Here is a 27,974-nt window from a genome sequence, read left to right as displayed (position 1 = left end):
TCCAGGGCTTGGGTCCCAGAAGTTCAATATATTTTATCCTGTCCGATTATCTGTTTCCTCTCCCATTCATTGTTAAGGTAAACTTCACCCTCATTTCTGTTCTGATCCTGGGACTCTGCCCAGCCTCCAGCCCTCCCAACTGGTATGTCAACACATGTCTATGGGCAATGAGGGACAGTCAGAGTTTTAACAAAAAAACCTCCTAAACACCTCCAACAAAACCAGCTACCCCCATCTTACCCACTTCCCTACCATAGGCTTATTACAATCAATGAGAAGTCAAAACCACGAGCAAATGTGCCTTTTCCAGATTTGCAGCTTCAAGGCAGATGAAATGGCCAGACATTTGCCTTTTAGGGTTGCCCTAAGAAGAGCTAACAAAAGGGTAACAGACCCTACACAGCTGCTTGGGGAGAAGGACATCTGCCCCTGTTTTACCAGCAATTCAGTGCCCAGGCCTTGCCTTGAAAAGAGCAGGAGGGGCTGGGCAGCAATAGTTCTGAGGCAGCCAGTTGTTATATGGCTTTTGTCTTAAGGAAGCCACCCATTACGGTAGAGCCATAACTCGCAGGAAGCCAGCTGTCAGGGCTGTGGCGCAGGTCCCTCAGGGTGGGAGGCAGGGGGAGGGAAAACAGACTGCGGCCAAATTCCCTTTTAGACACCTGAGCCTGGCAGGATTTGTAACCGGAGAGTTTTGCGTCTTTTCCCCAACCCCATCTTCCCTGGGGAGATCCGAGCCCTTCTTTCCACTTGGGGAGACTGCAGGGACATCTCAGGATTCTGCTGCCTTGGTCTGCAACTCCCTGAGCGCTTGGGCTGCTCTGCGGCTGGCTGGCGCTGGGCGCTCTGATCCAGCGCTCGCTTTGAAATCTACCCCCTCCTTTTTTTTTTTTTTTTTAAACCAGGTATGATGATGTCAAACGTGATGCCGATGCTACAGTTACAGACACGGCCCCTGCTGGCGCAGCCTCTCTGATTCTCTCTCCCTCCGCGTCCAGCGCTGGGCTTTTTCAGACAAGTGCATCTTCTAACCAGGTCACATTTCAGCCACGACCCACCATCCGTCAGTCACCAGAGTCAGACCGCAGGAGGAGGGCTGAGGAGGACGGCAGCATTTCCTTCACCAACAGCGGGGTGGAGGGAAGGACGTTTAAATCCTGCAAAAGTCAAGACCCCCCAGGTCCAACCCAGACCACGATGCGCGCCCCGAGCTGCGGACGACTGGCGCTGCCACTGCTGCTCCTCGCCGCAGCCGCCCTGGCCGAAGGCGACGCCAAAGGGCTCAAGGAGGGCGAGACCCCCGGCAATTTCATGGAGGACGAGCAATGGCTGTCGTCCATCTCGCAGTACAGCGGCAAGATCAAGCACTGGAACCGCTTCCGAGACGTAAGTCCGCAGGGCGCCAAGGGCCGAGGCCCTGGCGCAGGTTTGGGGAGCGAGCTTCGGAGTGGAGACCCCCGCGCGGAGAGCGCTGGAGCCGGCACTGCGCGTCGGAGCGAGGCTCCCGCAGCCCAAGTCTCCTGCAGCCGCATGGGCTAATTACGCCGAGAGTAAACAGCACCAAGAGAGTCCCAGCCCCGCGCCCCTCCCCGGCCAGCGGCCAGCGGCCTTGGGACCCCCAGTCTCACACCCGCTAGAGCAAGTCCCAGGCGAGGAGACTCTCCGGGTGCGCGCGCTCGAGACAGGGTCTCCCGGCAGGCCGGGCGTGGAGATGGGGTGTGGGGTGCGAGGACTGGGGCCCTGGCTGCGTCTGGGCCCCGACCTGCCCTCTCCGTTTTTTGAGCCGCCCCCAGGCCTGCCCCCGGCCGGGTGGGTGCGGCGGGCTCCACGTACGCGGCACTGCAGAAGGCACAGGTCTGGGTGGGGCCGGCGGGGAAGGTAGCGCCGCGTCGCGTGGGTGCCCTCTGTTCCTACCTTGGGCTTTGTGGGAGGGGGACAGAAGGGGCAGGGACCGTTGCCGGGGCCTTGAGTCACCCTTATAAGGGTCCTGGCCACCTTTATAAGATGAGATGGTGGAAGGTGTGTCCGTGATGGGGGGCAAGTGACAGCGGTGAAAATGTCCGAAGCCACCTCCGGGTGACTGCCAGACCGGTTCTGGGGTCCCCGAGCAGAGGGGCGCTCGTACGAACCGAGGCTGATTTTCCCGGACCAACCTGGGGGCGGTGGACGACCCAGAGCAAGGAGAGGGCTCACAACGGGAGCGAAGGGTCTGAGGCTGGGTGGGCTTGAGCAGCAGAGGAGCCCAGAAGCTGGGTCTGGGGGGTCCCTGGCGGACGCCCGCCCAAACCCCGGCTTAACCTTGAGCCGAACTTTGCCGGGTGGGGGGCGGGGAGGCGCGAGGCGGCTGCGGACTAGTCGGTCGCTGCAGCACTTTGTTTACCGGCACCTGTAGATCGGAGGGGAAATCGGAGGCGGCATTCCCAGGGGGGCCGCGCCTGCCTCCGGCCTGGCGGGTGGGGTGGGCAGGGGTGAGAGAAGGAGGGTGTGGCCGGTCCCGGAGAACCGTGGGGGGCCCGGTGGGGGATGGGCCGGATGTGCCAGAGGAGATGCAGCTGGTCCGGGTGATCTGGCTCTAGCTGACGCCTGGACCCCAGAAAGACTCTTCTAGGACCCCTATTCCCCATTCTTACTTCTCGGGATTGCCCTAGATTCTATCACCGGACCCACTTAGGACAACACAGGTCACACCTGACCTTCCTTGGTTCCTCCTGAACGCGTGCATCCACAAGTTCCTTAGAAAATTTTTAAAAACACATGGCACCACGCATATGCTCTCCAACCACATGATGGGAAAAGGCAGAGATATGGATCTTTTTGTTATCCTGAGACAAGTGACTCCCCAAAGTCAGACCAGCAGGTTGTAATTCACAAAGGAGAGGAGAAACCATAGGCAGCAAGGTTTCAAGGCTGAGGGACCTGGCCCCCAAAGGGGACTGTTGGTCCCATGTTTGCCCACCCAGGGTTGGTCCAGCCCGGGAGTCTGGAGCCCCAGCAAAACCTTCCCCAGGCACCTGCTGGCCCAACCCAGATTAGCCGCAGTCTCCTGCCGCTGCCTGGGCAGCAGCCCTGGGGCCCAGCAGTGAGGGGGCGGCAGCAGGCTGGCCCATCCGGAATCCATGTGTCACTGGTCCAGGCCTCCCTCGGACTGGCTGGCTGTTTGATCTGCCGAAATGGGACTAGTGAAGGTCAGAGGGAAAAGAAATGCTTAATCAGAACAGTGAAGGTTTAAAAATAAAAGATTCCTTCCACTTCCCTTCCTCCACCTGCTTCCAGTAGCCAGCCCGGTGGGTGAGAATAAATGTCTGCTTGACCCCCCCTCCCCAGCACAGGGTTGCCCACCTGTCTCCCTGTATTGGTGCCAACCGCTTCCCCCTTCCTCCCATGCTTATCAGAAGAAAGGCACCCCATTTGAAATTCTGCAGGTCCTACCCCCGTAGGATTCATGGAAAGCTTTGGGGCACATATTGATGGAGGGGCCCTCCAGCTTTAGTAGGGCAGATATCCTTCCAAACCCCTTTTAAGGTAGCCCTGCCTGCAGAAGGACAGGATCAGAGAGAGAAGTAGGACAAAGACTGGGTAGGAGGGCCTGGCCATGGGGATCTGTTGGCAGCTTCTGCAGAAAGGCAAGAAGGAGGCTGCTAGCCCAGAGCCACTGCATTGCATAACTCTAGTGGTACCACAATGTGAATGGCGCCCCCTGGAGTTGTGCAGTGCACAGACTGGAAACAGGAACTCTGCCAGTACTACAGACACTTCTCATCCTTCCTGTGCCAATAAAGACTCTTCCTCTCATCCTAAGGGCTGACGGTCCTCCAGCTGGGCTCAGTAGCATCAATTTTTATATACATTTCCATCAGGCAGCTGTCTTGAAAATACGAAAAACTTGGCTCCCCACAGGAAAGAAGGGAATTTCTTTTGAACCTCTAAGGGGTTGCCAGGTTGAGCTCGAACCAACAACAAAATGGCTCAAGGTCTTCTAGTTTGCCCAGGTGGGAAGGAGGGATATTCTCAGGCAATAGGATTGAGGGAATCGATGGTGGGAAATATCTTTTTAAATAGTATTGAGAACTGAGTGGATGATTGAAGGGTCAGCAGAACAGAGAAGAGGAAGACCGCTTGGGAATGCTCCAATTTGGACTTGGTCAGAGCTGGTTAGGAGGCGTTCAGTTTAGCATTCTTTCTTTGAGCACTCGGATTATAGGGGAAGCAGGATTTGCCAGCTGAATAAATCCTCCCTCCAGTGGGCACAGGGCTCTCACATCTAATGCCCGGTGTCCTGCTGCCAGGGAGGAGGACATTTGTGTTCAAGGAGATGGGGAGGCTCCCCAGTCCACAAATCTAGCTGTGCCCTGCCCTGAGCTGTCTTGGGTTTTTCCAAGTCCTGCTCTCCAGGGCTCCTATCTCCAGATTCACTCCCTGCAGAACTGGGTGGGACTTTACCGCAAGTCTTTGGAACAAAACATGCAGGCTCTGGATGAGGTGGACACTCAGAGGAGATGGTCCATTACACAGCATCTGCGGGGCAGGCTCCCCAGAGTTTGGCGAGGAAGAACTGACTGTTCTTTTTCTTCCTGGCTCTTCTCTCCTTTGTACTCCACTTCCATGAAATTTTAATTATATTTGCAAGTGTCTGGTATAGTGCTTGGCACCCAGAGGCACACCGTTAATACATGTCCCATTGCTGATTGCAAGGAGCATCTTCCTGTCCTCGCAGTGGGCACTTTATGTGCACTGTGTCCTGTGCCTCTAAACAACCCACGCGATCCTTATTGTTCCTTTAGAGTCTACCCATTTTCTGGTAGAAGAAATTGAGACACAGAGAAATTGATAGTTTCCCCAAGGGACAAATAGCTAGGAAGTGGCAGACCAGGGATTTGAAACCAGGTCATCTAATTCAGCTTTGCTTTTTGGGGTACACAAGGCCTAATCCTTAGTGATTATGAGAAGAAAGGGTTACCCTGAAGAGCAAAGTCTACCCTGGCTTGTGTCCCCTCAGTTTCCAAGGATGCCTTGAGCAGCAGCAGGACCTCCTTGGAAGGTGGACCAAAGCCCCCAGTGTTCTGCAGCCTGTCACCAGCGTGTTCCCCACCCAGGCCTAACAACACCCCAAAGGCAGCTCTCCACCCAGGAGGACATGGAGTGCAGTGTTCCAGGACTGCCTGGGCTTGGCTTCAGTTTCTGGTCACAGGATGTCAGGCCTGTCACATCACCCCTCTGAGTTTAATGGCTCCATAGTGAAAAAATGAAGTGAATGTGTACCCATGGAAGCATCCTCTCCAAGGGCCGAGGGCATCCATTTCAGGAAATACCCTTCCCCATAGAAAAACCCCCAGCTGGATCATCGTAGTTCTGGAGCTGGCCTGCTCTGAGCCTCAATCTCCATGCCAAGGATGTCACTGTAGGCTAATTCCCTTATTCACGGCAGATCTGAGCGCCTCCCACTTGCCAGTGACTTCACTGTGACCCTGGGCATTGACTCAGGGGTATTAGTGTCTGCTGGCTGCATGCGATTTTCCTGTTTTGTTTGTTTTTTGATACTGGGGATTGAACCCAGGGGCACTGTATCACTGAGCAACACCCCCAGCCCCTTTTTATTGATTGATTGATTGATTGATTGATGTGGTTCTGTTTATTGAACCTAGCTGTGGTACATCTCTAACTTTTCTTTTAAATCTGAGTCAAGATCTCACTAAGTTGCCCAGCCTGACCTCAAACTTGTGATCCTTCTGCCTCAGCCTCCAGAGCAGCTGGGATTCAGGTGCGCACGACCACACCGGGCTGATTTTATGAGCACCAAGTAGGCCCAAGGGAAGTATGAGTCACAGAGGGGCTCCTGGAGAGCTCCCCTCCCCGCCTCCTACCCACCACACCTGAACCCATGCAAGTGTGGGGGTGAACTGCACAGATGTTGGTGGGGAATGGGGGTGTGTGAGAAGAACCCAAAAGTGGGTCAGAAGGGAGTCTGCAGTTGGGACTCAGAGATGGGAGCAGGGGTCCTTCCCTGGTCTCCACCTCTACCTTGGTTTTTAAGTCCTCTCTCACTGGAGGAGTGGCATCTCCAGAGCACAGTGAGACACTCCTGAAGGCCCAGTGGGACGTGGAGCCTGGGAGGTGAGGGAGAGAAGAGCCCCGCTGCCTGAAGGGGCTGTTGTATGCTGTGCACACACCACCTGCTCTTCCAGGTGTCGAAGAAGGTAGAGAGCCAACACCACCCTTCTCCAGGAGGTCAGAGGCTGACCCAGGTGCGAGAGGCTCTGTCCTACTCCAAGCCCCAAGGGCCTAGGGGCAGTGCACTGCTCCTCTTCCTAGTAGGACAGACCAGCTGTGTGACCTCTGGGCAGTCACTCTGTCTCTCTGGGCCTTGGTTTTCTCATTGGTGTAATGGCAGGCTCAAGAAAATAATCCACAGACCCTTGAGCAATCTGTGACTCCAGGGAGATGACACAAGGGCCTGAGCCCTCCACCTGCAGATATGTCCTCCTTGCCACCACCACACGCTGGGCTGCAAGTCTTTGGATTCAAGGAAGAGATCTTCAAGAAAGAGAGAGGGTCTGTGACTAGGTCAGGGTCAGCTGCGCGTTGACTGCAGACTGAGAAGCCTGAGAAAAGGGGCCATCTGGTGTCTCAGGGCCAACGCCGGCCAGATGCGCACACCAGTCATCTCGGTCCCTTTGGGCTGGCTGTAACCATGTGTCACGGGTGGGGCGGGTGGAACGACAGCGTTTCCTTGGCGAGTTGAAGATCAAGTCCTTGTCCCCGTCGGGGTCTGGCGAGGGCCCCTTCTCGTTCACAGTAGAGAGGACACGCTGTAGTCTCTTTTCACTTAAGGACACTGATCCCATGATGGGACTCTGCCTCATGACCCCCTCTAACCCTAATCTCCCGAAGGCCCACTCCTAGTACCATCCTACTAGGGTAGAGTTCCCTGTGAATCTGGGGTGCAGCCGCTCAGTCCATAGCACGACCTCTGCGTGCTTCCTTGTAGGTGCAGCGTGGGTCTGGTTAGCGCTGTGGACGGGGCAGTGAGCGCCCGGGCCTGGCCTAGGTGGATTTCAGACACTCCCCGTCCCGCCTTGGTGGCTCTGAGGTGGAGCAGCTCCGACCCAGCGCTCCGCTCCGTTGCAGGTACAGCGCCTTCCTGGGGATCCTGCAGCACCGATTGGCCAGGAGCTGCTTGGCACTGGTGGTGCCGCCTCAGGGCATCTCCAGAGTCCTCCTGCTGGTGTTTATAATGTGTTTGTCACTTCTCTCCCGTCCTAAGCCCCTGAGGGCGGGTCTGGGAATAGACTGCTGGTGTGCCCTTCCACTCGTCCCCAGAGCATTCCCGGGATGTTTGTGCCCACAGTGGGCGCGCCACAGGAGGAAGCGCTGGCACCGTGGCATTCGAGCGGCAGGAGGGCTTCCTTCCCGCTGCCTCCAGCACCTCCCACTCCCCTCCAGGTAGCAGCTCTGTGGTTCAGGCAGGAGGGTAACTGGGTGCGGTTATCTGGGGGAATCTCTTCCTCTTTCTGTTCCCCAGAAAGTTGGGACAGACACTCCTAGAACCTGGACCCAGACTTCCAGTGATTGATTTGTGGGACAGGTTGTGAGTGAAGGCATAAAGGAAGATCGTCCCCCAGACCCTGTTCTTCGGGCCCCTGTGCCTGCAGCAGCCGCCCCCTTTGAAGGGAGAGCTCACTGCCCCCACCTCAGTGCTGCCACAGAGACCTGTGGGTGGGCAAGCACCCGACTCCCCTAATGGAGAGCAGTGTCCCCAGCACAAGGCGTCTTTCTCCCTCCGGCTCTTCCCAATGCCTGTGAAGAGGTCACTGCTGGACTCAGCACAAAGGCAGGCCGACCCAGCCAGCGTCTCATCCCTGCTTGGGCACAAACTTCTGGCCCTTCTCTGACTCCTTTTTCCCTGGCACAGGTCAGAGGATGTGAAGAGTGAAGTCGTTCAAGCACCTTTTCCACTCTTCTGGAAGCTCTCAGTTTTGAAGAACTGGGGAGCCTCAGCAGCCCTCAGCACTCACCCCCACCTCTTAACCCGTGAACAATGAGTTCATGGGAAGGGCAGGCGCCACCTCCTCTGTGGCCTAATGTTCTCCCACAGGGCCAAGCCCCTGCTCCTCAGCTCCAGTCTCTGCAGTCTTCCTCAGGGGTCTCTGGGGTTGAAATTCTGCCCTCCCCATAAGCCAGAAAGGAAACTGAGGCCTGAGGCTGCTCAGAATAGAGCCCAGGCCCCTTCAGGTCTCCCCCCTGTTCTCTGCCTTTTTTTGGGGGGTGGGGTACCAGAGACTGAACCCAGATTGCTTAACCACTGAGCCCTTTCTAAATATTTTATTTAGAGACACAGTCTCGTGGAGTTGCTTAGAACCTTAAGTTGCTGAGTCTGGCCTTGAACCCATGATCCTCCTGCCTCAGCCTCCCGAGCTGCTGGGATTATAGGGGGAGTGCCACCATGCCCAGCTTCTCTGACCTTTATAGTCTGCAGGGGCCACTGGTGCCCCTGGAGTCCCAGGGAGATCAGACCCCTGGCGTCAGGTTGGAATCCCAGGGAGATCAGGCCCCTGGCGTCAGGTGGGTGTGGTGTGGGCATACCTGAGCCCAGGCCGGGCTCCTGGCATGCAGGGAGTGATGATAAGCACATTTTTGCCTTCCAAGGAAATTCCTCCGAGGGGAGAAGAGGTGGGAGGCAGGAGTCTCCCAGATGCCTGCCTCCTTCTGTTTGTCCAGGCCTCATGCACCACCCGTGCCGTCCCCTCCGGGAGAGGAACAGGTATTTAGTGACTGCCGCTTCCCAGCCTGCCCAGCTGCCTCTTCCCCCACACAGGGGGCACTGTGGGTCAGAGATGGGATGCCAGGCTCCGTTGAGAAGAAGTCCTGAGTGGCTCCCTCTTCACGCCTCTCAGCTCCTTTCTGGGCCCCTCTCTGTTCCTCTGTGGCTGTTTTCAGAGAAGGGCAGGGGGAGGCCTGAGCACAAGTTTCCCCCGCCCGGGCCTACTTCATGGGCCCCAGCACAGGCTCCCTGACCTCAGGAATGAGGAGTGAATAATGTGAGGGACAGGGCCTCTCAGGTGTTGGGTGAGGCCTGGCCCACTTCCACTTTTAGAAATTCTTGACCTGTAAAGAAAAGGCAGAAATGCCCTAATGGGGTTACAAAATTGTGGTTTATTGAAATCTCCTGATAAACTTCTTTCAGTTCTGTGGATGTGTCTGGAAGACAATGGCAGAGTCTATATTTGAGGCCCCTTGTGACCCCGAGACCCCCAAGGCCTCTGGCCCTGGCCTGCTCCTAGGCTCTCACCATGTGCCTTCTAAGTGCGCAGTTTGGGAATGCTTTCTCAGACATCGTCCCTGAGTCCCTCCACCTGGGTGTCTTGTATGGCAAGGGACCATCCCCATTTTGTAGGCAAGGAAGATGAGTGTGTCCAGGGCAGGCGACTCTTCCTGGCTATCAGTGGCAATGCTGAGTGGGCCCAGCACCTGGCTGGAGGGCCGGTCTCCTGCACACACTGCTGCAGAGGGGCAGGTGGAGATTTGCAGGGCGTGGCTTTCACCCCAGTGAGCTGGGCTCCTGGAGAGCTGCTCCTCCTTTGCTTGGTTTGCTGTGTGTCCCCTCCCCCAGCAGATGGGCAGGCTGGGAGAGGCTGGGTTAATTCAAGCTGCGAAGTGAGCGGGTGATTTGGGTGCTAATTAAAATGACAGGAAGTAAACAGCCTTGGAAACACCCAGCATGCGCCCCCTAAGCCCGCTAGGCCTGCGCACTCCCATCTCTCCTCCAGCTTGGCGCAGTGGGCCCATCTCCATGGCAACTGAGCTGAGCTGCAGAGATCAAAGCAGGAGATGGGTTAGCTCCAAACCAGCTGAACCACGGGCGGGCGAGTGAAAGGATTTCTGGAAAGAACCTGGAGAAGGGAGGCCCCTGGTGTCTTCCCCCTCCATATCCAGTCCCTCTGCTCCTGGCTGTGGGACTCCCTACCCTGGGGCTGAAGTGGAGCTGATGTGGTAGAAAAAGTCACTCATGGGTTAGGATTAGGCCTCCTGGTTCCATCCCTGGAGGAACCAGGCCTGAGATGTTCTTCAGCAGCTAGCATTTATAGAGAGCTGGTTAGGGACATAGATCCTGGAGTCAGTTCTGTGTGCCAATCTTATTCTGGTGTACAATTGCTGTGTAATCCTTCACAAGTCACTTAACCTCTCTAAGCCTCTGTTTTATCAAGTGAGAAATGGGAATAATAATGTTAAGTTTCTCTTAGCGTTGCTGTGAAGAATAAACAAGTCAAATGAAACTGAATGTATGGATAGATATACCCAACTGGAGGAGTGGCATTGAATTAGTGGCACGTATACAGCAAACTAGGCAAATGAAACAAGAAGGCAATTATAAATTCAATGGAAAATAAAAAGTTATAGCGGAAGATAAAAGTAATCATTATGTAGCCAAAAAAAAAAGTAAACAAGTCAATGAATGAAAAGTGCTTAGCACAGTACCTCCCCCATGTTACTGCTGTAAAGCTGGTGACTGTTGTTAGTAGTGTTATTACTCTGCACTGGGCGCTGGGCACAGAGAGTTGAACTTTATATGGTCTCTGTCCTCAGGGAATTGGCACCTAAATAAGGCAAGATCAAACAGAAGCAACACTTCCAGTGGTCACTAGAGCCATAGTAGACTTGTACGGGGCCCAGTCAGCCAAGGGATAACTAGGTGGGGTTAGGGAAGATGATGCCTGAGCTGGGTTTTGAAAGCTGACTTGAAGTTCCAGGGCTGGATGGGAACACACATTCTAGGTGGAGAAAGTGACTGAGCGAATATCTGGCCTGTGGACATGGGACCCAGGTAGCCAGGGACACATGAAAAGATGGGTCTTCTTCTGTAGGTAACAGGAAACCAGGGAAGGGCTTTTGACATCTAACATTTATTATATTTTTTCCTTTCATTTTCAAGTAATGCACATTTCATCGTAGAAATCTTGGAAACTTGGGAAAAGCAGAAAGGTGCCACAATGTACTATATCGGTGCCCTGAAGACTGCCAGTCATTTTGATACTAATCTTCTTCACTGACTCATTTCATTTTTTCCCCTCAAAATGAGAATAGACTGTCTATTCTAGAATTGCTTTCTTGAAAGACCTCTGTCCAGTGGCTGCAGTGGTGTGGAAGTTGGATGCGCCCATCCAACCGAGGCCAGCAGGGGGCGCTGCAGTAACACAAGTCTGCTGTCGGGTGGGCCAGGGCTGGAGAGAGGTAGTAGAGAACTAGGAGCAGTGGAGGGGCCTTGGGAGGAAAGGGCTGTGCAGAGTGTTCAGCGTAGAGAGGGTGATGTGGCATGCTACAAAGGAAGAGACCTGGGTTGGAAGTCAGGAGACTGGATTCCAGGAATTTGGCTGTTTTTTGCCCGGGAAGTGTTTGTTTTGTATGAGGCACCCCTGGAAGGAAAAAGAACCGCTGGGCTGCTCTTTCCACCCAAGGCCCCATTAGAGGTGAAGAAACCAGAGAACCTAAGCAAAGTATCAGACACAAGATGCATAGCTTCGGCGGATCTTGGGCTTGGGCGCTGGCCAGGGGCCTTACTCTGCCCACTTGGAACAAGCGTAGGCTTAATCAGAGCCAGTCCACCCGTGACCATCCAGGGTCTCAGGTGACCCTTGGGCATTAGAAAGTTTAAAAAGCTCCTTCTATGATTCTAAGGGACAGTTCTTACTGAGGCCCACCTGGTCCAGGGGAGGAAACTAAGCCTGTGTGGGGAAGTGACAGGCCCAGGACACCAACAGATCAGGTTAGAGCAGACTCCTGGTCCACATTCCTCCCTGCCAGTCTCTGCACCACCCCCTCAAGTGCACAACGCTGCTTCTAGTACACATAGGTGGGATGGGGTTGGGAGCTCGGCTTGGCTCTTCATCACTCTTGTGGCCCCTGACTGGTTTCTTTGCCTCTCTGTGCCTCAGTTTCTCATTTTTTTTATCATATTGATACAAAATACTTGGAGAGGACTTACATGAAAAGCATCACGTGATACAAGCCAGGATGGATTTATACATTCCAGAAGTTTCTTCCACCTGTCTGCTCTATGGTCCTAGGTAGCGGTGCTCACCAGGTGAAATGGACAGGCTCCTCTGGTGGGTCTTGGCCCATTTCCCCTCTGGTCTGACCCTTTCCCCAGGGCCCTATAGAGGGGTTCTTCCAAATCCCTTTCTGTCAGGTGAGGGCGGAGGGGCAGCAGAGCCCGAGTAGGACTCAGCCTCCTGCTCCTGAGGAGACCCCTGGGCCCTCCTTAGACCATTTCTTTTCTTTTTTCCTTTTCTTTCTTTCTTGTCTCTTTTTGCAGTACTGGGGTTCCACCCAGGGTGCTCTTCCACTGAGTTACATCCCCCATCCTTTTTATTTTGAGACAGTGTTCACTAAATTACCCAGGCTGGCCTTGAATGTGTGATCCTTCTGCCTCAGACTCCCGAGTAGCTGGGACTACATGCAGCGCTCCTGTGCACTCGGCTTTATCAGACCATTTCTCACAACTGCTAATGAACCCATTTGGGTGCCATAAATAGACACTGCTGCACCAAAAGGCCTCATTCACACTTGCCAACACACACCTCTTTTTCAGCTTATAGAAAGTGCTGAGCCCATCTGACCTCAGGGGCCCCTCAGTGTGGGTGTCCCTTGGCTTTGCCCCAGATTGGCCCCTCCCATGTGCTCACAGGGCATCCTCCTCCCTTGCTCCCTGCAGGACTTCCTCTGAGGGCCTTTCTGTCCCCACCTTTCAGGGGCCCCTCATCTTTCTTCTTCTTTTCTGCACCTGAATCTGTGGTCTCTCTTGCTGTCGTAACAGCTTTGACTTGTGGTCTGCGTCCTGCACGCCAGGCACCATCTGCTTTAGTCCCAGAGCAGGACCAGGAGCTAGGTACCGAGCTCCTCAGGCCTGGCGCTCGGCTGGCCGGGGAGGCGGGGATTCAGAGCCTCCTCTCTCATCCCTCCCACTGGCTGCTTCCACGGCCCTGGGAGTGAGGGTCCCGGGATCCAGAACTCCCGGCCTCTGTCTACCCGCCACAGTGGAGGCACAGGATTTAGCTAGACCCCAGGACGCGCTGGTGTGCAACAGAGGCCCCCCGCAAGCTGGACCAGGAGGAGCCCTTGCTGGCAGCTGGGGGCATGGGTGGATCTGTGGTTCCTTCCTTCCCTCCTCCTTTCTTTCCGTTTCCCCTTCCTGCTTCTCTCTTCCTCTCTCTCCCTCCTTCCTTCCCTCATCTCTTTCTCTCTCGTTCTCTCTCAGTACTAAGGATTGAACCCAGGGGTTCTCTGCCACCAAACTACATTCCAGCCCTTTTTACTTGAGACAGGGTTTTGCTACATTGCCCAGGCTGATCTCCAACTCTTGATCCTCCTGCCTCGGCCTCGGGAGTTGCTGGGATTATAGGCGTGCACCACCACTGTTGCAGGGATGCTGGTTTCCTAGAGGTCCTAGTCCCATCCTCATTGTCCCCCGAATTTCTAATCAGAAATCCTTGATCTTGACCTTCGAGAACACACTTTGAACTGAGTCTCACACTTCTGCCCATGCTCGGACTAGAGTTTAGGCAGTAGGGTTAGGCTAGCAGACTCCAAGGCCCTCGGCCCTCAGCTGGTGCCCCAGGGGCTGGAGGAGCCAAAGGTCCCTCCCCTCCTTCAGTTCTGGCACAGGTGGGTTAGGGGCACATATCTTGGTGGTTAAGGGCAGCTGACACACCTGCCTCCCAAGGCCCAGCCATTTTCCTCTCTTTATAACCCCATCCCCTCCTCCTTCCCATAGAAGGGGAGCAGATAGAGGGACCCAACCTGATAGTCTGCTTTTGCCCCTTCTTGTTATTTTTTCCCCCAATACTGGGGATTGGACCCAGAAGTCATCTACCTCTGAGCCACATCTCAGCCCTTTTTTGTAATATTTTTTTTTTTTGAGACAAGATCTCTCTAAGTTGCTTAGACTGGCCTCTGACTAATATCCTCCTGCCTCAGTCTCCCAAGTAGCTGGGATTACAGGCCTGCTCCACTGTGCCTGCCTTGCAATCCTTAAGTTCCTGTCCTCGTAACTCTGGCCTCAACCCCTTGGCCACTGCTGGCCTCTGCTTCCAATCTGTGGTGGGGTGGACACCAGGTGAAGAGGACCTCTTACTCTGTGGTGTTCCTGGACAAGAAAGGCTGGGTCTGAGCTGGCTTTTTTTTACCTGAGCCAATGGGGGGACATTGTACGTACAGCCATGGAAGCTCTCCCAGGGGCTTCCAGGGGCTCAGCTCAAGCCCTGGGGCACCCAGGAAGCCCCTCCTGGATCTTCCTCCTGCCTGCTTCTGGGCCCAAGGACTGAAGGACACTTGCTGTTGGTCATGTTGGAGGGGCCTGGGGTGGGCAAAGTGAGGGGGTAGGAGAGGGAAAGGTTAGCGTGAAAGGAGAGAGAGACAGGGAGAAACAGCCAGCTGAGCGGATCCTCAAGGGAGAAGTCAGTTGTTCCCTGATCCCCCTTCCCCTTTCCGCTCGCCACCCTCCCTCTCACTGTGGAAGAGGCAGGAGAAGGAAGGGCCTGGGCTCCCAAGTGTGAAAACTGGAGGCTGCTCACAGGAGTGGGTTTTGCTGCTTCGTTTCTGGGTGGAAACCATCTGGCGTTGGGTGAACCGCCTCAGCGTCCTTATTTTCACGTGCTGCACACTTGTGGCTTCTGTGCGCGTTCTGCGCGCACACGATACATGTGCAGTGCACCTGGGCCTGCCCGCATGCCCACACGTTTGCAGAAGCACACACTCAGGGACACGACTGTACCCAACGCAGCTGCCTCAGTGGGACAATCGCCTGAACAGCCTTGGCCCTCTCTGGCCTTTGAGCCAGATGCCCCACTCCTGCTGGCTTCCAGGGAGGCTTGGGAGGCCGGAGCCTCAGGCTTTCAAAACCCCATGGGAATTCCCTGTCACTGCTCCCAGGTTCCTGCCGGTGCCCGAGTCCCATGCGTCTCCTCTCAGGTGTGACAGCTCAGTGTCTGGTCCCTACCCACCCCAACCCTGCAGTGTGACCTCTGCCCCCTCTGCACATCTCTGATGGGAATGGGGTGGAACTCAGCATGAAGGGCTGCTGGGCATGGCTTTTTGGGCCCTCTGCACAGGGCGCTGTGCCGGCTCCCCGGCATTCACACAGGCCAAGTTCACACATGTACGTCCATGGTCTGTGTCAGTCATTTTCTGGTCTCTCCTGCACACGAAGGGGCCCGACCAGGTGACCTCAGATGGCCTCTTCAGGTTTGTCTTGACCAGCGTGACCAAGCTCTGGGGTCTGTTGAGGGGCAAAGGGGGATTGGAAAATAAAGATTCACAGACATAGATCTCGAAGATTAGGTTGGGATCAGGTGAAGCTCTGCTCTCTGATGGAGATGCAGGTCTAAAGAGTTACATCAGCCATCTTTATTTATATATGTCTCATTATCAGGTTAAAGACTATGCAACTGTATTCTTTGTATTCAGGAAAGTTACAGAAACTAGGACATCTATGTAGCTTTTCCGTAGTTGCAATCCACAGTTGCAAAGTGCAGTGTTAGGAGCTCTGTGTAGCTCTGAAGAAAGTCCAGTGTTAAAAGTTACTATAGGCGGCAGGAACTGGAGAAGCGGAGCTGGTGAAATGTGCTTATCCAGCTTTAGAGTTCCTTCCTTCCCGGGAGCTGTGTGCCTGAGGTCAAGGTCAGAGCTGACAGGACTCTTGCACGGAGCCTCCTCATGCAGGACATTGCTACAGTAGCCAGGCATCCTGTGCCTTGCACAGAAACATTCCCAGGCACCCGGCATGCCACAGCCATGAGGGCATCGGAGACCCCCGATCTCAGTAACTGCTCCCCCATCCTCCGTCACTGCTGTCAACACAGGTGCCTCTGACTGATGACTTGAAGGGGGACCATGATAAATAGGGACGCTATCGTCACTGGCATGGCCACCCCCACGGCTCAGTGTGCCACCTGAGCTCTGCAGAGAAGGCAGGGACCTTGAGTGAGAAACAGTCCCTTGCAGCCAAGAGGAGAGGGTGGGTCCTTCCTCCCACCTCACTCACAGGGTGTCAGGTGTCAGGAGGGGAACCTGCTGAGGAAGGGATCCTAGAAAAAGGAAGAGTGCACCCTTTCTGGGTCACTAGGGCACAGACATAAGAATCACTGTCCCCGGGCAGTACAGGCCCTTCAGACATCTGTTCTGGTGGTGGTACCTGGGCTGGGCTAGGGGTGGAGTTGTCACCCTCTCAAATCCACCAGCCTCATCCTTCTGCTCCTAGGGTGAGCTCACAGTTGTCTATGGTGAAGATGTAGGAAGACTGGCTTCCAGTTGGAGTCCCTAGGGATCAGAGACTATAGCTATCAAAGGATGTTGCCCAGCACCCAGGGGCACATGAGGCCAGGGGTACCTTGGGACCTCATGGCCTCAGGGTAGGCCTCACACTGAAGTCCTCGTCTGTCTCTTTTTCTCCCTTGCTCATTTCCGTGGCCTGCTGCTGCATCCTGGCTCCAGGAGGTGGAGGTGAGTCCTGCCTGGGCCCTGGCATGTGACCTGCCTAGGCCCTGTGCCGTTCCCTCCCCAGGCACCCCCCGACCCCGACTTCTCTTCCTCTGCCAACATCCAGTCTGGGGTGGGAGAGTAAGACCCTTATGGGAGTCTGGATGTGGGCTTAGGGGACAGAGGCATAGGGGAGGCACCTGGAAGAGCCTGGGTCGACAGAGGTCCTCTGGGCAGACACCACGACGGCAGCAATCTGCACGTGGACGCCGTGCCCAGGCCTGTCCTCTACAGTGCAGTGGCCACTGAGCCTCAGCTCTGGGACGGGAACCTTAACTGTTCCCCTCTCCCCCTCCCTCTGTCCTCTAGGATGACTACATCAAGAGCTGGGAGGACAATCAGCAAGGAGATGAAGGTAACATGCCCCTCCTCGGTGGCGAGAGGGGACTGACCCTCGAGAGGATGTAAGACCAGAGGGCTAGTCCTGATTTGGCCTGGGGGACTTCTTGACCAGCCAGGCCCTGGCAAGGGTGGGACTTCGGAGCTCAGGAGCTCTGGTTATGAAGGGCTGCAGAAGGGAGGGGCCTCTCAGCTCAGAAACAGGGCTGGGGGCGCCTGCGTACTCCCAGGTGATCTGTGTCCCGACCTTGTGTCCCTGCAGCCCTGGACACCACCAAGGACCCCTGCCAGAAGGTAAAGTGCAGCCGCCACAAAGTGTGCATCGCCCAGGGCTACCAGCGGGCCATGTGCATCAGCCGCAAGAAGCTGGAGCACAGGTGAGGGGTGGGAGGAGAACTACCTGCTGCTGCAAAATGAAAACTTAGTGGCTTAAAACAACCAACATGTACTATCTCACACAGTTTCTGGGTGTCAGGAATCCTGAGATGGTTCTGGCTCGGGGTCTGTCACAGGTGGCAGTCACAATGCTGGTGGGGGCTTCCAAGTTACTCTCAGGGTTGTGGGTCAGAGGCCTCACCTGACCCTCCGCATTGGAGTGCTGAGCCTCCTCTCAACATGGCCACTGGCTTTCCCTAGAGTGAGTCCTCTGAGAGAGACTGCAAGAGGAAGCCACACCTTAGGAGAACAATTAACAAATACTGTGGGACCCAGGGAGAGTCACAGCTCCTCTCTGGGCCTGAGTGTCCATATCTCTAAGATGAATAGGTTCGACCATATCAGTGAGGTTCCTTCCAGCTCTGACCTGCAGGACTTCATGAATAGTCAAGGCGGGAGCTTCTGAGGCTTACAGCGGAGGAAGGGGAAGGGGCATTTGAAGAGTCTTAGCTCCAGCCAAGGACAAGACCCTGCCTAGCTCCAGGACCCCGGAAAAGGCCCCATTTCCCTCACCACCCTCCTGTATCATGGAAGACGAGACTAGCAGGCCGTACTCTTAGATGCCCGAGGGGCCTGGCATGGACAGTGACTGGCGAGGGGCCCCTCTGGGGAGCACAGTCCGAGTGGGAAGGGGGCAGCAACTTCTCGGCGCTGACCTATTCTGGCTACATGGGGATGCAGAACAGGGTCTGCCACGTGTTCCTCTTGTCTCAGAAAGGCCAAGAATCCAGGGGTTTATGTGAACTTTCCCATTTTGCAAATGTTGGTGAATAACTCAGCGATAAGCAACCACCTCTACCCCTGGTGGCCAGACAAGATGTGCCGTGGGCCTGCTGTGGCCTGTGGGTTTGCCACCTCTGATTTGGTCTGATCCCCCACACCAAGTGAAACTCCCCTCACCTCTTGCAGCCAGCCAGCCTGCTCCCCAAAGGCCCCGCTTGGCTCAGTAACCCCTGGGAAAGAGCCAGCTGCGGTTCATGGCCTACACACTAGGCCCCACCCTCAGGAGCTTGAGGAGGGCCTGGCAGGGTGATGGCAGGGTGGCAGGGGTAGGGAGGTGGCTGATAGACTGCTGGGCCAGCCTCTCACTGACACAGATCTGAACTTCTCCTATCCCTCTCATTGTCCCCTCCCTTCCCATGTCCTCCCACCGTCTCCTCTAGGATCAAGCAGCCTACCCTGAAGCTCCATGGGAATAAGGACTCCATCTGCAAGCCCTGTCACATGGCCCAGCTCGCCTCTGTCTGTGGCTCCGACGGCCACACTTACAGCTCGGTGGTGAGAAGTCCCGCACCCAGGTGTTGGGGGGGTGCACCTGAAGCCACAGGGAGCTCAGGGGACAACTGAGCTGGGCCCTCCTGAGGGCTAGTGGGGCCTGACGGCTCAATCCGTGCATCCAAAACAGCCATCCTGCAGGGCACAGGAGGGACCTTGGCCGCCCTGGTTAGGGTGACCTGAGAGATGGAGCCGGAGCCTGTCCCCAACCTTGGGCAGGTGCAGGGAGGGGGAGGGGCCTGGAAGAGCTACCTGGGCAGGTAACTGCAAGTGGAGTAATCAAGGAAGGGCCTCCCAGAAGTCCCAAGGAAGTTGCTCTGCTGACCAGGTGCTGGGGTGAAGAGAAGGCCACACAGAAGCCACAGTGTCACCAGCAGCAGGGAACCTTCTGGGCAGGAGGGAAACCTCTTCCATGAGAAGACAATGTGGGGAACAACCATAATCAGAGGAACACCTCATGGGATTTTGTGAGGATTAAATGAGATGGTATTTGTGAAAGCATTGTATGAACTTCAGAGAATCAAGGATATGCGGGTGCTAGTGAAGAACACGCCTACTAGCAAGAGGAGGTTGGGATTGCTTGGCCCTGGGCAGGCACACTCTATTGGCTAGGCTTGGAGGACAGAGAGATGGAGGAGGAGGAGGAGAAGGAGGAGGAGGGTTCACGTCCCATGTCGAGGGCAGAGCAGGCTGTGGGGGGAGGCTGTGGTCCAGGGTCACCCTGTCCAGTAGGGAGGCAGAGGCATTGGGTAGGTCTGGCTTCCCTCCCAGCCCCACTGCCCTGGGCACGTCACTGGGCCTCCCTTTGCCTTGATGTTCTTTGCTGAGCACAAGAAACCAGGGCCGAAGGGACCAAGGGAGATAATGTAAAATGCTACAGATGACCCACTTCACAGTGCGGTCGCCCCAGGGGGAGAAACCAGTGCAGCCAGGGGAAGAGACTTTACTGGCAAGGAATGGAGGAGCCCCTTTCAGACACTGGCCGGAGGCTGGGGGATCAGTAGATGTTCAAGAGATGGTCCCTGTTTGTTATCAGGAGAGCTGAGGGGTAGCTGTGTGAAGAGCCCATTCCCCAGGGCCCAGGGACTGTGACACGGAGGAGGCTGGGCCCTGAGAGCTCTAGGCAGCCAAAATGGGGCATGGGGGCGAGCAGCGGAGGAGATGGGTCCAGGGAAGGCAGACACTCAGAGAGGGCCGGGCGGGTTCCTGTGCCACCCTTCCTGGGCTTGCTGCCTCTTCCCCTTGGTCTGCAGAGGGACAAGGAGGGCCTTCCAGCGGGTAGGAGGCCCAAGGGTGGCCAGCTGCAGGGACCCATGGGGTGAGCCATCACCAGCCCACCCTTCTCGTGCAGTGTAAGCTGGAGCAGCAGGCCTGTCTGAGCAACAAGCAGCTGGCTGTGAGATGCGAGGGCCCTTGTCCCTGCCCCACGGAGCAGGCGGCCACCTCCACCACCGACGGCAAGCCAGGTAACCAGAGTGCAGGGCCACAGCCAGGCTGGGGTGGGCCGCGCCACTGGGTCGCAGAATGGAAAAGGAGAGGTGATAGAAACAGGGTAAAGCCCGAAGGCCCCGGGCGCTCAGGAGCCCAGGCTGACAGAGCAGGAGGCCTGGACCTCAACCCTCATGTCTTCTCTGGGTGTCTGAAGGTGGGTGGAGGGAGGGACTTAGCCACAGGGAGCCTGTGCCTTGCTCTCATTGCTGGGAAGGACAGTGGGGAGGGGAGGTGGAAGACGGCTGGGCTGCAGTGAGGCTGGGAGAGGAAGCTCCCCACTTCCGCCTCCCGTCCCTCCTGGGCCCTGGTCATTGCCCAGCCTCTTGGCCCATAAGTCAGGATCCCAACTGAGATCAAGCCTGCTGCCTCCACCCACACTCACCCCCACACCCTTTTCTGTTCTGCCACCTGCAGAGACCTGCACAGGTCAGGACCTGGCTGACCTGGGGGATCGGCTGCGGGACTGGTTCCAGCTCCTTCATGAGAACTCCAAGCAGAACAGCTCAGCCAGTGGAGCAGCCAGCCCGGCCGCTGGTACAGGAGCTGGTGGCCTTGCCCGGGAGGAGGGGGAGGAAGGGACAGGCAGGGCTGAGGAGACAGTGCGCCTAGGGCCAGCCTACCCTTACTCCTTCCTGCCGGACCCTCAGCCCTCAGTGTGGCTCCCCCAAATGTGACCCCCATAGATGGGGAGGTCAGCTTCAACCGCAGCAGGAAGGACATGGCTAGCTAGTAGGAAGGACTTTGAAACATGGGTGGGAACCTTAGACCCTCAAGTGGGTAGCCAAGGGAAAGTAAAACATTATTTTTTTTCCTGGGGTTGGGGATGTAGCCCAGTGGGAGAGCACTTACCTAGCATGTACTGGGCCCTGAGTTCAAGGAATCTCAAAATTCTTTGAAAAAAAAATTTTTTTCAAGTGTTTCTTAAAACAGGATTTTGAGCGGTTGAGGTGCAGACCTGTGTAGTGGTCAAGGTGAGGACTTTTGGCCGTTCTTGAGTTTGTCAACCACCTTAGATTCTAGGCTGGCCCCATGCTGAACTGAAGGCTGGGGCTGAGATGGGGGGGAGGGGCGGGCAGACGCACACAGCGTGTCTGAAGCCAGCTTCTCTCCAGGGCTGGACAAGAGCCTGGGGGCCAGCTGCAAGGACTCTATCGGCTGGATGTTCTCCAAGCTGGACACCAGTGCTGACCTCTTCCTGGACCAGACAGAGCTGGCTGCTATCAACCTGGACAAGTACGAGGTCTGCATCCGCCCCTTCTTCAATTCCTGCGACACCTACAAGGATGGCCAGGTGTCCACTGCCGAGTGGTGCTTCTGCTTCTGGAGGGAGAGTGAGTGTGGGCCCTGGCCCTCCTGGGTGGGCCCTGCCCCTGTCAGGCTCTCTGGGAGTCAGCCCCAGGAAGTAGCTGGCACTGTTTTCATTGCACTGTGAGGCAGCTTGGAGGGGCTGGTGACTTCCCCAGGCCCCAGAGGTAGAGGCTGACCACGAGTTATTCTCAGTCTGGATGGTCCTTCTAACGTTCCCTCTAGTCTTAGGTTTCTCCTGGGGTGGCCACATGATCACCTCACCTCCTCTTTTGAATCCTTTTGACTTATCCTATGGATCCCCAAACCCTCAGAGAACCCTAGACTTCTTGGGGTTTCAGCCCATCCTGTAGCCGTGATGGCCTCCTCTAATGAGAGACTGGGTGTTTGTGTGTTCATCCCTCAGAGCCCCTGTCCTGATTTCAAAACGATAGTGGGATCAGGGCATCTTACCACCGCCCTGGGGTGGCCCTGTGTCTAAGACTGCGTTTCATCTTGCAGAGACCCTGCTGGGGTCTCTAAGCCTTGGGAGGCTCACTGTGTTCCATGGGCACCATGGGACAACCCCTCAGAGGCTGCCTCTCCCCCCACAGAGCCCCCCTGCCTGGCGGAACTAGAGCGCATCCAGATCCAGGAGGCTGCCAAGAAAAAACCAGGTGAGTGTCATGCAGGGTGCGCACAGGAGGCAGGGAGGCTCCCCTGAATTCCTCTGAGGTTTAGAGACTGCAGGACCCCCCTCCCCTCCCCCACCACTGACTTTATGGTGGGAACTAAGCCTGGATGAGGCTCTGGCCCAGGACACAGACAGGGAGACTTCTTGTTTCTGTCCACATAGTGGGCCAGGGTCTCCCCATCTGCCCCTCAGTAAGTGTGTTTTCAGCATTATTTTATGGCTATCCATAGTGGGACTGGAGGTTGAGAGGCAGAAGGACCCTAGAACCTTCCATTCCATTCACTTCAGCAAGTGCATATGTAAAACTTGAGCAGACCCGTCCGTGGGAGATGCACGCTCACATGCTCCACAAATACCCTGGAGCTCCGGTCAGAACTGTTGGGCAAGACAGACGAGGTCCCTGGCCAGTAAGGCCTTCACACAGTCTAGCTGGAAACATGCAATGCACAAAATCCCACACCAGGAGGACAGAGCTGCTGACTGACTTGTGGGCAGTGCTGAGGGAGGTTACAGGTGGATGTGAGTTAGCCTGAGGGGTCAGCAGAGGCCTCTCTGGGGACCTGGAGTTATGGGGAGACCTGAGGGAGGAGAATGAGCCAGACAAGAGCAAGTCAAAGACAGGACAGAACTGCAGATTCTTGGAGAACAGGGGGAAAAAAAAATAAAAGAACCACGTGACTGGAATTTGATAGTCAAAGGGACAGAGGTTCAAGGGCAAGTCACACAGGGCCTTGTAGCTCCCTGAGAGCAGCTCGGACATTAACTGGGTGGATGAGACCACTGGAAGCACCCGTAAATGCCACAGTGGCTGTGGGGCCAGTGGCCGGCAGGGGCTGGTGTGAGCTCATGTCTGCAGGACTCTGGCCTCTCTCCCCTATTCCCAAGCAGACCTCCCGTGCCCCAGGGCACCTCCCCCAGAGGACTGTGTTACCCTAATTGCCTCTGTGTCTCCTTCCGGAACCAAGCGGGCAGTCATCTCAGAACGGGTCGGGCAAATGGACAGAAATGCCGCAGTTCGGGATCAGAGGGAAGGGAGTGGGCCCTGAAGGCAGGTCCCATTGAGAGGGACTGCGAGGAGAAGCCCAGGCATTCCATTCCTGGTCAGGGACAGAAGGCAGTGGGATCCAGGTCGTAGGGCATAGTGAGAGCAGACTGACTGTCCTGGAAGACATGGGCCATGGAGCCACCACAGAGACCCCAACAGGTCATTTAGGGAAGTGGGTTTTCTTTTCTTTTCTTGGTACCAGGGATTGAACCCAGGGGCACTTACCCACTGAGCCACATCCCCAGCCCTATTTTTATATTTTATTTAGGGACAGGGTCTTGCTAAGTTGCTGAGGCTGGCCTTGAACCTGAGATCCTCCTGCCTCAGCTCCTGAGCCTCTGGTATTACAGACGTGAGCCAACCCCCTGGCTGGAAGTGTGTTTTCTTGTTTCCTGTCAGTAGAACTGGAGAAACCAGCTCTGGGCACCTGGGTTTGTTGAGGGGGCAGTGCTGTGCTGTCCGGGCTGTGGGGCAGTGGGCCCTGCTCATGCCCAAGGCTCTGTGACTGCACTGTAGAGTCCACACCAGGGCTCTTGTTCTGACCCTGTGGGCCTGTCCCACTCAGGCATCTTCATCCCAAGCTGTGACGAGGACGGCTATTACCGAAAGATGCAGTGTGACCAGCACAGTGGCGACTGCTGGTGTGTGGACCAGCTGGGGTTGGAGCTGACCGGCACCCGCACGCACGGCAGCCCCGACTGTGGTAAGGGCTGGGTGGCGGCAGGGGCTTCTGAGGACCTGCGCTGGGATGGCCAGGCTGAGTGGGGAGAGAGGTGGCCGCAGGTTCCTGATCTAGCTTGGCTTGTGTCTTTCACAGACGACATCGTGGGATTCTCAGGGGACTTTGGGAGCGGTGTCGGCTGGGAGGACGAGGAGGAGAAGGAGACAGAAGAAGCAGGCGAGGAGGCCGAGGAGGAGGAGGGCGAGGCAGGCGAGGCGGACGATGGAGGCTATATCTGGTAGATGGCCCTTGGGAGCCGTGGCAGGCCAGGGTGCCGACGGCCAGGGAGACGGGCCAGCAGGGACCTGGACAGCAGCAGGCAGCTTAGCAAGTGGATCCGGAAATCAGTCAGAAGGACCCTGGCTCGGTGGGGAGGCCTCGAGGTGTGAGTGCATGATACGCGTGAGGCATGTGTGGCTGGGACGGGCGAATGCGTGTGTGCGTGTGGCATGCGCTGACCAACGTGTCCTTGACCCCTCACGCTCCTGGCAGCGTGAGTCACCCAAAGGCCCTTCAGCCTCCCTGTAGTTTTCTTTCCATCTGTTGTTGGTTTTAGAATACACACACCACACACACACACAACCACACAGGCAAAATCAATGAACTGGAATGCCCGGTCCCTGTCCCCACCCCAACACTCTGGGGTTCCCACCCTGGCTCAGCCATCCCTGCCGACCCTTCTCCCTCCCTCTGCTGGGGTCAAAGGTGGGGAGGGCAGGCTGCTTCCTAGGAGCTGGAGGTCTTCCCAAAGTTGGGTGGAGTTGGTGTGAGACCAGCCTCAGATGATGGGCCAGGACACTGGCCACAGCAAGACCTGTCCCTCTGCTGAATTCCCAAGCACTGGAGAGACTCTCCTAACCCAAGCCAGAGTGACCAAAGGGGGCGGAGAAGGAGCTGGGGGCACAGGGCGCGGGCACAGGGGAGAGGAGCCCTTCCCACAGGAGGGGTGGAGCAGCGCAAGGAGCAGGGCCTGCTCAGCAGAGGGAGGCTGCAGGCACAGATCCGGGCAGGCTGGCTGCCGGGCCCCAGAGCAGCCCCACTGCTCAGACCCTGGCCATGGGCTGGGCTGCTTGCTGTCTTGGAGGCTGTGGGCTGTGGCTACGCAGGCCAGCCCTGCCTGGCTCCCCTTTGGCACAGTCTGATGGGGTGCTGCTTTTGCCTCTGTCCCTCATGCCAGGGTCTCCCTTGTCCACTCCAGGGAGCCTGAAAACCAGGAGTAGCAGATGTGTGCCCACCTTCCTGACCCCCTAACTCAATGCTCCCCTCCCACCCAGACCAATAGACAGACATGTCCCTGGGACCCTGTGAAGAAGAAGCAGTTGGAAGTTGCCGCCTGCTGAGGTCATGATCCTTCCTCGCCTCTCCTCCTTGAGGAGAGGTACCCCTGGGCCATCCCCAGCCCTGTTCCTCTCAGCCCCTGGGGCTCCCTCTGCCCCCTGAGCTGCCTTAGTGAAGGGGCTCCTCCACGTTCTATTTTGAAGCCCTGTAGTGTGAAAGAGTAGTGGAAAGTCTGTCCGCGGGGACAAGGTGGGGGCAGCTAGGCCCCAGGCCACCCCTCATTGTTCCCCAGATCTCCTGACCAGGTCGGAGGCCATCTTACCCAGAGAAGACGCCCTGTGGTTTCTTGTTTGTGCGTTTATCGTTGTATCTCCTAAGCAGTCCAGTTCTCCCTAGGGAAGCAAATTCCTTAATGCCTTTGGTGAAGAATCTCTTACCCAGGCTCGGGCCTCTGGCACCCCTGGGTGCATGTAGAGTGCAGCGTGTGTGTGTGTATGTGTGTGTGTGTGTGTGTGTGTGTGTGTGTGTGTGAGTGCGTGCGCACATGTGTGTGAATCTGGGGGCCATCCTGGTGGCCTGGGAGTGTGGGGAGGGCTCCCTGCTCTCGCCAGCGTCTCCCTGCATCTGCTGAGGGTCAGTGGGATTTTTGGAAGAACCTTGCCCTGTCCACCCCTTTACTCCACCCGGGAACCAACATCTTCTCTTGGGGGAAATAACAAAACTCCACTTAGCCCCATAAAGCGCTTCTCATCCTGCAGCACAGTTCTGATCTTTGAGGTGTCGCGCTGTTCCGGACCCCCCAAGTCCCTTGCCCCTGCCTACCCCGCCCTGTGCTCCCACCTCCTTCCTCTGGTCCCCTGCTCAGTCACATCAGCCCTCTGCTAACCAGTGGTGGCCACTCCTCTGACTCGGAGCTACTTGAAACTTCCTGCTCTTGCTAGGATCTGAGTCTGTCTCTTCCTCAGCCCCAGCTGGACTTCCAGAACTGTCTGGGGTGGCTGTGGAGAATGCCCGGCTCTCTGGGGTGGGGAGGGGATGCAGAGGAAGGGGCCTCACTCCTCCTCTTACTGCTGCCCTCCCCTGCGGGGGGCCTGCTCTCTGTGTCTCTGGGTCTTCCGATTGTGCACGTTTTTCTGACCTTGTAAATATGTTTTAGAAAGAAAGTGAAAGGCATTGAACTAGCCCCTGACAGGCCTGCAGGGGTCCAGGCTTGCCCTGCCCTGAAGCTTCTCACCCCTCAAAAGCAGACAAAAGCAGCTGCTCCTCATGGGGTGAAGGCCTCCAAGTGATTTCTTGTTACACAAGCTTAAGGATTCCTGGTGAGCAAGGTTGCAGGTTATCCCTCCCTTAGCCAGTGGATTCACGCCCTTGACCAAGCTGCCTGCCCCAGCCCCTCCCAGCCCCTGTACACATGTCCTCACCCCTTCGACCTCACTCCCCTGGAGTAGGCAGGCGGGGCAACGAGGGCTGCATGGACAAGAGCTCAGCCTAATTGCAGCAGAACCAAGTCTTGCCTGGCCCCAGAGCTGCCGTTGGCCATCCCGGGCCACCTGGGCCCAAGGATGGTGGAAGAGATGGATGTGTAAGATGGGTAGGTTGTGGTTGGAGAAAATAAATGTGCCTTGAGAGACCACTCACAGGTCTGAGGGTGATGGAGGAGGGGGTGGCCTGGGAAGCTCAGGAAGGAGGCACAGCTGGAGAGAGGGAGAGACAGCTTGGCTGCCACCTAGTGTCCTGCTGGGACAGTGACCACACGATGGTCACTGACCTTTCCTGACCTTTCCTTTCCGGAGCTCCTTCTGCTTCCAGCTTCACCCCTGGGGGTGGGGGTCCATTGGTATTGATATGGGAACCCTTCATTTCACCAAAGCCTGAGCCCACAGCCCTTGGGGAGAACAACTGGCAGATTTCTGACATCCGCATCCGGGGTCATCATGGGGCTGCGGGCTGGTGGGGGTGGGGGGGTCCCAGGGAAGAGATGGTGGGGGAGGAAAAGGAGACCAGAGACATCCCAAGGAAGTCCCCAGCAGAGCAAACTGCTTCATAGCCTGCAGCCTAGTTAAACTGTGTGATGTGCAATAACTGAGCTTAGAGTTAAGAATTGTGTTCAAGTGCTTGGATTTCCGTCCGTAGATTTAAGTGCTGAAATCGTATCTCTCAGTAATTTTAGATTGTCTTTTTTAAAAAAATCGAGAAACAATGTGTTAGATCTGTGTGTGCGTTGATGGGCACTCAAGCGTCCCTTGGATCACTCCACCCTCTCCCTCTCCCCTGCACCCCCCACCCCTCACCTGCCACCTCCCACATGACAGCCCCCACCCGCCTCCACTTGGGGACCCCGCGCCTCGTGTTGTCTTTATCTGCCTATTACTCAGCCTAAGGAAACAAGTACACTCCACACATGCATAAAGGACATCAAATGTTATTTTTAAGAAAATGGAAAATAAAAACTTTATAAACACCACCTGCTGGCAGTACTCTCTGATTATTCTTCCTTTTAGTGTTTTCCCAAAACCACGTCACAAATGAAACCCTATGGTCCAGACTGTCCCAGTCAGCTTATTTCTTATTCATTGTCACATGTGAGACCTCAGAGAGGGCAGGGCAGGGAAGAGGGGCCTGATTTATCTAGGGAGGATCAACATCAACTTTAGAATATTTTTGGTATTATTGAAAATATGTGTCTGCAATCCATTATGGGATATTGTCAATAAGTACATCTCGGTTGCAGTGCACAAGTCAAACTGTCCAACTTTCTCCATTTAACATATTATTATCCTATTAAAATCGTTTGAAGACCTGACTTTACTAGTTACATAGTATTCCACAATATCAATGTACTCTAATGAATTTAACCATGTCCCCGTTTTTAGACATTGATATTA

At 55.9% G+C, this 27,974-nt stretch overlaps 1 protein-coding gene across 1 annotated transcript; it reads left to right on the top strand.

Annotated features, from left to right (window-relative positions):
- Positions 1-657: 657 nt before the first annotated feature.
- Positions 658-27,553, top strand: Spock2 (SPARC (osteonectin), cwcv and kazal like domains proteoglycan 2). The gene is made up of 11 exons (XM_047553013.1): positions 658-1,386; positions 16,483-16,491; positions 16,837-16,882; positions 17,129-17,243; positions 18,465-18,579; positions 19,928-20,042; positions 20,482-20,601; positions 21,180-21,398; positions 21,966-22,028; positions 23,656-23,793; positions 23,908-27,553. The coding sequence occupies exons 1-11, from the start codon at positions 1,198-1,200 to the stop codon at positions 24,051-24,053; spliced, it is 1,275 nt and encodes a 424-aa protein (XP_047408969.1). The 5' UTR covers positions 658-1,197; the 3' UTR covers positions 24,054-27,553.
- Positions 27,554-27,974: the final 421 nt, after the last annotated feature.

This window comes from Sciurus carolinensis, chromosome 5 (genome assembly GCF_902686445.1).
Source record: "Sciurus carolinensis chromosome 5, mSciCar1.2, whole genome shotgun sequence".
NCBI lineage: Eukaryota > Metazoa > Chordata > Mammalia > Rodentia > Sciuridae > Sciurus > Sciurus carolinensis.
This window is presented reverse-complemented; position numbering and strand designations above follow the sequence as displayed.